The 11,078-nt window shown below is 33.5% G+C and overlaps 1 protein-coding gene across 1 annotated transcript in view; it reads right to left on the bottom strand.

The window, feature by feature from the left end:
* Window positions 1-669: 669 nt before the first annotated feature.
* The window catches only part of IGF1 (insulin like growth factor 1), a 60,296-nt gene continuing 49,887 nt past the window's right edge, over window positions 670-11,078 (bottom strand). Inside the window, exon 4 of the mRNA XM_013181061.3 lies at window positions 670-9,327. Within this exon, the coding sequence (XP_013036515.1) occupies window positions 9,268-9,327 (60 nt within the window). The 3' untranslated portion in view covers window positions 670-9,267. The remainder of the gene's footprint in view (window positions 9,328-11,078) is intronic.

The following is an 11,078-nucleotide window of genomic DNA, read 5'->3' as shown; positions in this document are numbered from 1 at the left end:
CGTTTGGTGACTGAAAAAAAAATGCAAATATTGCACCCATCTGAGATAGCCAAGACCTGGGGAGCTCAGGTTGGCCTCAGTCCCAGGGAAAGTTATAGAAAAAACCTTCTAAGCTGTTTTCAAGCACATGAAGGATATGAAGATGATTGGGAACAGGTAGCATTTATCAAGGCAACCTGATTGCTTTAATATTGCCATAAACTTTGTGTTCTTACAGTTTACCCCTTTTCTGTCTAGGCAAATTTGAACAGCATGGGCCCTGGAAACAGATAGCAGCAGGATTACACATATGGTGCCCCTCCACCACTGACTGGCCAGTTTTCCTACTTTCTTTCTCTGTCTGTCTCTCCCTCTACCCCTCCCTTTTTAAGTTAGTAGTGTGCATGTATGAACTTCCCTCTCATTCCATGACAGTTTATTGTTTATAAAATCTTTTGAGGCAGGACCTCATTTACAAGTATTTTTCAAATCCAAGATCACCCTGCATGCTTGTTCTTTCTTCTACAGAACTCCTAGCAGATTTAAGGCATAACTTCACAACAATCATCTTCATTTTTCTGCAAGATGCCATATAATATTTATTCACATACCTCCAGATTACATTCTTGAGAACAACTGAACTGACAAGAGATATAAGGCATACTTTAGAAATCCCTTGAAAATCTTTGAAAGATTCAGTATATGTTACCTAGTTCTCATATATCAAGGAGCTTTTGAATAAGTGGCTATGCACCAGAGTTCAGATACCAGTTTGTTCCTGTTCATTCATGACCTTTCATTTTGCCTATAGATTCCATAATTCCTTCTGGTGACACTTCATTTTTTCAAGGCTCTTGAGCCACTGTTTAACTTTCTATGTGAGTTCTTTCTTGGTAGTGAAGCCTGCTCATTCTGTTAGGTGTGTCATGGTTTTGGTGTATTTTGAGAACTGAAATGTCAGAAATGTCAGAGAAGAGAAAACTATATTACTGCAAAATCTATATGGTGGAGGAACTTTCAACACATTTTTTATTAACCATAATCCTTTATTAGACCTCACAGAGGTGTAAGCTATACATACAAATACATTAGAAAGATACCCTCTTAACAGTAATGCTTCACATTTTGGACCTGATACCAAGAGGGATGCAAACATTTCAGTACATTCTACAAACCAAAGGGTGCATTAGCCTTTATGTATACAGAGTGACAAAGCCCTTTACTGAAATCAAAGTAGATAAAAGTGAAAATCAGTCAACTACCTCTTCCAACCTTTACCTACCATAAAAGCATATAAAAGCCTTTAAAAGCATGAATACACTATTATTTATGGAGCAGAGTTTAGTGTTGTAGACAGCTTGTAGAGAGAGGGGAAGAGAGTGGTCAAGATGGCATTAAATGAACTGCAAACTAGCAAAAATTCTTGATAATTTTTTTATATTTGTACATATTAGGAGCTCTGTTTTTTTGATTTATTGGTCATTACTAGAAAAGCTTTTAAGTGCTAAATGGGGAGGATAGCGCAACAAAGACATTGTTGAGGTATTTGGGGGATTCTGCAACACAATGATGTTACATACACAGTATGAAATATTATTTGTCATCAAGTAGTGACATTGTATTATGAGTAAGCACAAGAAAATAAAAAAGAAAGAATAAATCCAGTTAGAACTTCAATAGAGAGTTTAAATGGTTTTTAGTTAATGAACACTTAACACTTGTCACTGTTTGGTGATAATGACTTGAAATGTTAATAGTAGCATTATTCAGTAGTGAAATCGGAAATTCATGTATCCACATTCATGCTTGCATCATGGAAACCCCAGTTTTAGTCAGGATACCAGCTGAAGTCCAACAGTGAAGAAAGTGAGGATAGTTAATATTTCTATTTGGAAGGGTGACTTCCAGAAAAATAAGTGCTATTGATCTCTTCATTTAGCACTTTTGGGTGTCTTATGCAAATAATTTGGTAGGAGAGAAAGCCCATGTATGATATGATTATCAGCAGCAGGTGGTGCTGCTTCTTCTAGTTTAATTTTGTTTCCTAAAATCCTGAGGATTGATAAACATGTTTAATATTCAACCCAAAGATTCCAAGCATTAAGAAACTAAAATGGCACAATCACATTCTGATAAAAGCAACATGAAATATCAGACTACAGATAAAGCTGTTCAGAATATTATGAAGTATCAGTATGCTTTCAGTGGAGCACTTTATGACTATTGTTTGGTGAGACAGTTTAATCAGGCAACTATTATGATAATACAACTTAAACAATATATATTTTTTTCATCTTGCACTGGATTTCTATAGAATTCATTCAAACTAATTCCGTAGAAATGGTTATAAATCAAAAGGTAAGATTTATCTACTGTATCATGCAGTGTAGCTTGCATGTGCTTTATTATATTCAAACTTGTCTCTAAGTGGAAATAGTGAAGAGTATTATATTTCTTATATAGTATTTATTTCAAGCTGATTTGAAATTCTAATCTAAAATTTATTAAAAAAAAAAAAAGGAAAAAATCGTGGAATTCATCCTGTGCATGAAATAAGGCCATTGTGCCTTACATTGATAGCACTTTAGTCTACTGGTCTTAGATTCTTTGCCTTTAATCATTACCGAAGTGGACTTTTTCATACCACAAAAAAGGTTAATGACAGTAAACCAGGAAAAATTGAACATTCATTTGATTTTAAAATGTACAAAGTTACATATTTCACTACAAAACATGAATTTCATGAAATCAGTTGTAATTATAGTTATCTGGTTAAACCTTTCTTTAACACAAGAGTACATAAAGCATGATTCTATTTACCAAGCTAGAGGGCAGTTGTTTTTGTTCATCAGGTATTTTGTTGTTGCTTCTCAAGCAATGAGATGGTAGTAACGAATGTAAAATACAGTAAGGTAGAATGTCTTTGATTTAGTTAAAAAATGGTTCATACCTTTAAAATGTGAAAAAAATATCTTCCAACCATATTTATGCTGTTTCTTAAGAACATCTATCAAGTGTGAATGTAAATATTGTAAATGGGTGTATATAATATTTGTTTGTGGGAAAGAATGTTTAGCAGCAGAAGTGTGTTCATGATTTTATGACTATTGTGAGCCAAAGTAACAAAATAAAAAGTCATTGAAGAGATATCAAAATAGTTACAAAAAATTTGGTTATAGGAATTTACAGTACTGAGTCTTTTCCACTTCTGAAATATTTAAGGGTAATACAGGGAGACATGTTCTACTTATAAAGAGTATCTAATTGACAACTAAATAATTGAAGTTATATTATTAAATGTCAGAAATCTTCATTCTTCTCTGTTTGTATTACCCATTATTCTTACTTTGAAGGGATGCTTACACTTCAATAATCTCACTTAACAGAAGTCACCTTGAGAAGAATGAAATAAAATTCCTAAGTCAATATTTTCAAAATAAAGTACTCAGAGTTTGTATTTTACATCCATACTCAAACAGATGAATAGATTTGCATGATGACAGCAGAGAAGTGTCTTAAAATCAGGTGATTTCTTCAGGTGTGAAAAACAAATATAGGATCTAACTTGTGACACCCATTTTACACAATGTTCTTCTAAAATTAGATTCCAATTGGATTATTGAATATAATCCATAAGAAGTAATGTGTAAAAAGCAATAAATTCAACTTCTGCATGAGAGGAAAAAGAAGAAAAGCGTAATACACATGCACACGCACATGCACATACACATACACGCATTATAACAATTTATATATATATACATATATATAAATATACATATATATATATACACACATACACACACCCTTTATGCAACTAATGTAAGATTTCCTAATGTAATATAAGCATCAGAGAGGTCCTTCTTGTTTTGGTCTCTGCTAGACTGGTATCTCTTTACTGTACTATATGTAATCAAGTTTCAGATATTCTTATAACACCCTTCATGTAAAAAAACAAAGAAGATTTATATATCAGATACTGTGCGTTTGGACAGTTCAAGTCCAGTAGAATATTACAATGCTGTGACAAGCAAAATGTATAGTGTAAGTTTAGAATGAGTAAAAGCTTTGTGTTAATGACTTTTTTCCTCTTTTAAAACTGAATCTTAATCCAGTTACTTTTTGTAATGCTACTTCCACACATGAATTGGATAATTAGTAATCTCATGAAGGCAAATTCTTTATTTTTTGTGGATTGTACCCAAGAGGAAAAATCTTAATCACTTGAAGGCCTCATCTCCTCCTCCTTACCCCTGCCCCCCAAAATCAAAACAAAGTGAAGCAAAGCGAAACACCCCCCCTAAACAAACAGACAAACAATAAAACTTATGTTGCAATAGTGTTTTAACAAGATTTGCTGGGGGAGAGGGAGGGAGGAATTAATGTTGGTTTTGAATAGAAGTTTGGCATTTGGAAGACTTACTTTTACTGAACAGTATCCTTAAAAGAGGGACCAGTATAGGTTGAGTCCCCAAATAAATTATTACTATTCCTTTTCAGACTAAAAATAAAACATTTTAAATATATTGATTATACCTTCATCAGAACATCAGTATTCTGTCTAGCCTATAGGTTCCAAGAATCTCTATTTGGGCTTAACTTACTATCATTAAAACAAAACAAAACAAAACAAAACAAAACAAAACAATGAAATGTGTAATTTTGCACATTAGGATGTTCATAGTGACCACATAAACTTTAAAAAAAAATTCACAGACTGTTAGCCATATATTTCAACTTTTTCTCACAATTTGAAACTGGTGAGAATTAAAAATAACATCAGTTTCACTTTAGGAACATTTTGTTCTTCATTCCTTGTCAACATCAGATGCATTTCTTTGTCCTATTTTTTTTTAAGAATATTTACTTTTGGGAGCATGCCATGAATGAGAAGGTAATCAAGTATAAAGAAAAACTTGTGCTCAATGAAGATCTTGATTGTATCATGCCATTGATGTTAAGCCAAACTCAACCCTTATTTCAGTCTAGAGTATGGCTTAAAAATCTTTGGTACGATACAGGATATCCAGTAATCTGAACAGACTTTCATTCATATCCATTGTTCCCTGACTTTAAATGCTTTTCTACATCTGTATTTCAGACTTGGAGTAAAGATTCAGAACTGCATTTCAAGTCTATGAACTTTTGTGGCATTTTGACTCTTATTCCTGCCCCATCTCCATTACTTTAAGATCTCTTTGCCATTTTCAAGTGATAAAAAGTTGAAAAGTTATGGCTAGTTGTATTTCTATTTTAATAACCATATCTATATAATTGTAATTTTCATACATTAAAAAAATATTTATGCTTTCTTTTATATTTTAGTCAAGTACTTTCTTAAACAAAACAATAGCACCACTTTGGCATTTTTGGCCAAATCAGTAAAAGGTAAAGCAAATATGCATACGCTTTTCTGAACTTGTCTTATCATGCACTTGCTTGTTAAAACAGAGCCGAGAAGACACGGTGCTTGCTTGGCCTAGAGTCTTCCTTAATCAACATCCTTGATGCTAACTCAAAAAGCAGTTTATGGGGCAACTGGAAACTACTTATGAATGGAATTCACTTCTGTAAAGAAAGCTTACCACTAATTTACTCATTTATCTTAGAAAACTTATTGGGAATGTAATCTGTCTCTGAAAAATGTAGCTACATTACTGTATCTACAGGGACTGAATGCAGTATCCCATTATTTGATTTTCTTTTCTTTCATTAAATGGTACAAATAAGACCCATACAAGTCTTTCACACAGATATATGTGTACATTTGTTAAGTACATTTACAGAAGAATATAGAATTTATTCACTTGCCATTCAAACACTTAATGATTAATTATGGTTACTATGGAGACAAGGCTCAAATTTTGCTACCTTGATGAAAAAGATATATTAACTTCAGTGGGTTTAGATGTGAAGTCCTTTTTGAACTAACTGAAAATAATGAAGCTTAATTCACTTTTTTTTTTTTTTTTAACTTCTGCACTTTAGCAACATTCTGTGTAATAATTGGAGTTTTATGTAAATTCTAGAATGTAAAAATCTGTGACTTGTGTCATGTGTTTTACATGACATGGAAGGATGGCCAGTAGGATTTTCTTTATCGCTTAAGTGATTTATGAGAATAAATTGTATCCAGTGGGAGCCCCGTTCCTAAATAACTGGAGTGCTTTTGAAAATCCAGCTGAACCCATCAATTTCTCTAATTAAGAAGTTTTTCAAGTCAGACTACTTGTACGTTTGGGAGGGAGATGTTTTGGCTCATGTTTCAACTTTAAGTAGCGGATTTATTGAGATTATTAAGCTAATGCAGCCCCTTTCTTTCACACTGGTTGGTATATCATGTGCTTACTGCCATATGACTGGAGAATTCTCATGCAAGTATGCATTCTCCATCTATGCATTCTCACCTCTACAGTGGTAGATTTAGTCTCCATTTTGTGATTTTTTATTTTTATTCTTTATCTTCTAGCAATGCCAAGTGTTGCTTTTGAAGTTTCATTTGAAGCTATTCCTTATTTGTTTTTTTCCTTCAATAATTGTAATTTGTTTAGATGGTTGTCAAATTCTGATGTCAGGTATTGCTATGAAAGATACATGAGATACACAATGACATGAATGTGATTGCATGAATCTCAGGATGAGAACAAAATTTGGATTAATTTACAGGAATTAAGTGATAAAATGACCTATAGCTATCCAGAAAATCTTCTTAGCATTGCATCAGCAAAATGTTACCTATGAAGAAATTTTCCATCACAGAGATCTGAAAATTGCTTTTTGTGCTAATAGCTTTCCTCCCTCCTCCTCATAGAACTTCAGAACAGGTAGGGACAGAAGGAGTCAAGGTACACAAAATGGAAGAATGTATTATGTTTGTGACTTCAAAATAATGTCTTATTCTTAGAATGTGTTTAAGAATTCTTAACAGCTATTGAAATTAAAAACACTTCCCTCTCCATCCCTCCCACCAAAAAAAAGTCTGTTAAGAGCTGTGATAGATATCAGAATTGCTACCTCTTTGTATTGAATTGGTGGTAAATAATTTAGGTTACCTTTCCCACCTACTTCTCTGTACCTTCTTCCTTTTTTCAACATACCTATCTCAGTCAGTGACAGCTGTGGCAGATTCTTTTTATTCATTTACTGTTCTGCTTTTACAATGTGATAGCAGCCTATTGTGCATATAAACATGCATTTCACAGAAAGTGGAGGGCTTAAAGAATTACACAGGAATACATTGCACTTTTCTTGGAAAAAATATAAAAACAAAATTTCCTAAGGGAATAAAATGGGAACAAGCAAATAATTTGTTAGACTTTTAAGACCTACATTTCCTATATGTTTCACAAGAAACTATTAAGGAGCTGTAAAACATACAATCTACAGAAATTCTTCTCATTTGTATTTTAATCAATTCAATCGTCTACTCCCTTGCATGTAGTAGAAGGTTAGGTAAGTTTGAGCCTTTGAAGAGAAATATTGCCTTTACAGATCTGATCTAATATCTCCCTAATTGCTTCCTTTATACAGTATTCTCTATGCCTTCTTTACAGGTGACCAAGGGATTCTTCTTCCTTTGTCTGAGCTTGCTTGCGTGCAGGGTGGTGAGGTGGAAGAAGTCGTGGAACTATGCAAAGGATGGAGCCATGCATTCTCCCCTGCCTCCTCTTCCTTTCTCACATACAGATTTTTGTTGTTCACCCTGGGACACTGTTGGCTATCCATCCACCTTATTGCATGGCTAATCTAGCACTGAATTGATTTACAAAAGTGGGGCATAGGAAACAGTATTATTCAAGTTAGAATCAGTGCATTACATATCAAGGTTTTATGACAGAGATTATCTGGAAATATGTATGTGTCTCCTGTAAGAATGCATGAAATGCTAGCTTAAGTAGCAGTCTGAAGGACGTTATGGTTCATGTCTTCTTGAAGACTTTCAACACTGTAATTTTGTGATTAGATTAGGTTTTTCTGATTTACAGAGAGATGCAGTGGCCTAATTAACAGTCAATTCAGTCACTTCAGATTTTGGGAAGAACTGAAATGGTAAAGAACATGATTAACCTTCTGTTACTTTTGAAGAGAATGCTGGTATTTGAGAAAGATTTAGGCCCTGATGCACTACACTTTGAAGTCACTTGAGGACTGTTTTATCATCTCCTCTGACCCTAGTCATTGATAATTCTGTTCATATAACTGTAAGAGAAAACACTACCATATAAACATCTAAAAGGAAAAAGCAAATTTTTTATATATTTTTTTAAGACGGGAAAGTTATTTTCATATTGGAATCTAAAGCCATTTTAGTTCATTTAACTGAATATTCTTAAAACTATTTTGTTATTTATTCTTCGGCTTCATATTTCCATATTTGCTTTTACCTATTACCGTTTTGGCCAGACCCTTTCATATAACAAACTATAAAATAGCACCGTTGTACTATAAAACAGAGATTTTTACATACTGTTTGATATATGTGTATTATTGATATGCTAAATTTTACATACTGCATTATATGGAGGAAGAAAGAAGTTACCTATACTGTTGCAAACAATTACCTGGAAGAATCATTAATGGTTTGAGAGCCTATGTATGCTTTAACTGCTTTTAAAATCTTTTGTCTCACAAATTGCAATTAACTGCATCTTTGCAAGAGAAAGAAAAATAAAACTGTATTAAAACAAATGTATCTATAACCCATATTCTGTCAAAATGCCACAGATGGAATTAATGGATGTTTAAAACTGTATATGTTACCTTACTGCTGCTGTTACTGGGAATGTCAAACTGTGCAAATATGAAGGGGTAGACAAACAATGTTATCAGACACTGTAACACAAACAGCCTGTTGCTTGTATAGAAGTGCAAATAAAAAAAAAAAACACCACTTAGACAAGGCTGATGAATGACTCCAGCAGCCAGTGTTCATAGGTTAATTTAGTGCAATTGGATCCATCAAAGGCCCATAAATTTGTAGGCTTTTGAGGGGCACAGGACTTTAAGAGATTTTGTGCAGGACATTTAAAACAGGTTAACAAACAGTAATATATCAACCACAGAATATGTTACCTCTGGGCTGGTTAAAACGTTCTGTTCTCTAAAAGACTTAATATTGGAATGTTTAGTTGCATTGTTCACTGGGAGAATGCCCATTGGTTGAGATTGCATCAAGCTTTTTAAACCATAGTTTTTTTTAAGTCTTCCGATGTTTAACAAATAATTTATTTACAGCAAAGTATCCTGCAGATGGCACATTCATTCTTCATTCTTGTGGATGGCATGTTCTTACATTCTGTAGTTTCTGTTTCCTGTGTTCCCTCTACTTGTATTCTTCAAATGCACTTCCTGAAGATGTAAAAGAAAAAAACAAAACAACAACAAAAATTTATTCCAGATGGGTTTAAATATTCTGTATTCTGAATGACCACGCAACATAGATTAGTGAGAAACCAGTTATCCTGGTTACCCTGAATGCAATGCTGGAGTTATTAGAGCCCTTCTGCCAGTTCACAGAGAACTTGACTATACAATATTTCTGTACTCTCATTTCCCCATTCTTCTAGGCATAAACAACTTTATTGCTGTCATTGTTGATCTGAGTAGTTACAACATTAACTATATTTTGCATAGTAAGGGTACACAGAGAAACCCTACCATACCGAAACTATTACTTTGGAGCATTTGGAAGAGGAAATCTTTTCATACTCGAACCTGGATGGGCTTAGATGTGCAGTAGGTACCAAAAATTTTCTTTCTTTTAGAACAACGATATTTGAAAAAGTGGGATGCATAAGGGCCAGGGAAGTTTAAAATTGCAGCTGCAGGATTTATGGATCCTCCTGGGCTTTGGTACCTAGTGAGTAGAGGTTTTCAAAATTGCTGAGTGGGACTCTGTTACCTACGTGTTGCATAAGCTGCATATTAGATGTGTAAGGTTTCTGTTGGATAAGGCCTTTAGTGGGATAAAAAGTGTGGGTTCACTGCAGGAACTGCAGCCAAATCATTTGTATTTTCATAACCAGAGTGATGTGCCAGGCAAATCAAGAGGGCTTTGGAATGAACAATACCCTCATTTCACTCTTTCCATACACAGGCCAGGTTCCAGAAGCACTGAAAGTTGCAATATACATCTTTTGGTTTGATTTTCTCATTTACCATGCTGGTAAATATTAGCTGGACTCAAATCTTTTCCCATTCTGTACCAGACTAGAGGCAGAATTAGCAAGTGACAACTTTTGTTTAACAGGAATTGTTAAAAGTCTGTTATCCTAAGAAAAAAAAAAAAAAGGACATACATAAAAAATCTCCCTGAGAAAAGTGAGGCTTGTTTATGTTGCTCTACCACTGTATTGTCTTCTATTTTATCCATAGAAAAAGAAATGTAATCTCCTCTAAACTTTTAAAAGTATTGAAAATACTATCTGCTTTTCCAATAGACAGAAGGAAAATGGGAGCTGATTTGGTGCATTATGGTAGTTTGTTTTGTTGTTTTTTAATGATTTCCTAATAATAAACAATAAAATATTCTATATACAAGTTTTCCATTGGCTTCTGGTGTCTATTAAACTTAAAATAAATCATAAACTGACAAAGGATCACAAAACTTAAGCTCGCATACAGCTTTCTGATTGTCACTGGCTTTAAATAGTGTTCTGATGGGTATGAGTTAAATTACTATTTTTAGAATATAAAGCCAAACCAAACTAAACCAACAAAACCAACAAGTACTATATTAATCATACCACCATCAAGTAATAACATTGAGCCAAACTAAAAATTATCATCACTGACAAGCCAAATTTGTTAATAATAAAGTATTCATAATGAAGAAATTTCTTTGTTGGAAATCTGTTATTGTAGATGTTCTTATCCCAAAATCCAACACTAAATGAGAAAGAGATGAATCATCTAGTCACTATTTCTGTGATCAGTTCAAAAGGATATGGGCTTGGGCTTGTCTTCATCAAATTTTACTGCTAGCATTATAGAATAATTTTCTTAGGATGGGTTGAATATAGAAACAAAAACTTCAACAGAATTCTGCTTATCCAGAAATTATCATTATTATCCCCCCACCACCACACACAAACACACAC

The sequence above is a fragment of the Anser cygnoides genome, chromosome 1 (genome assembly GCF_040182565.1).
Source record: "Anser cygnoides isolate HZ-2024a breed goose chromosome 1, Taihu_goose_T2T_genome, whole genome shotgun sequence".
NCBI classification, from domain to species: domain Eukaryota; kingdom Metazoa; phylum Chordata; class Aves; order Anseriformes; family Anatidae; genus Anser; species Anser cygnoides.
Note: the sequence above shows the minus strand (reverse complement) of the source record. Positions and strands in the feature narration are given on the sequence as shown.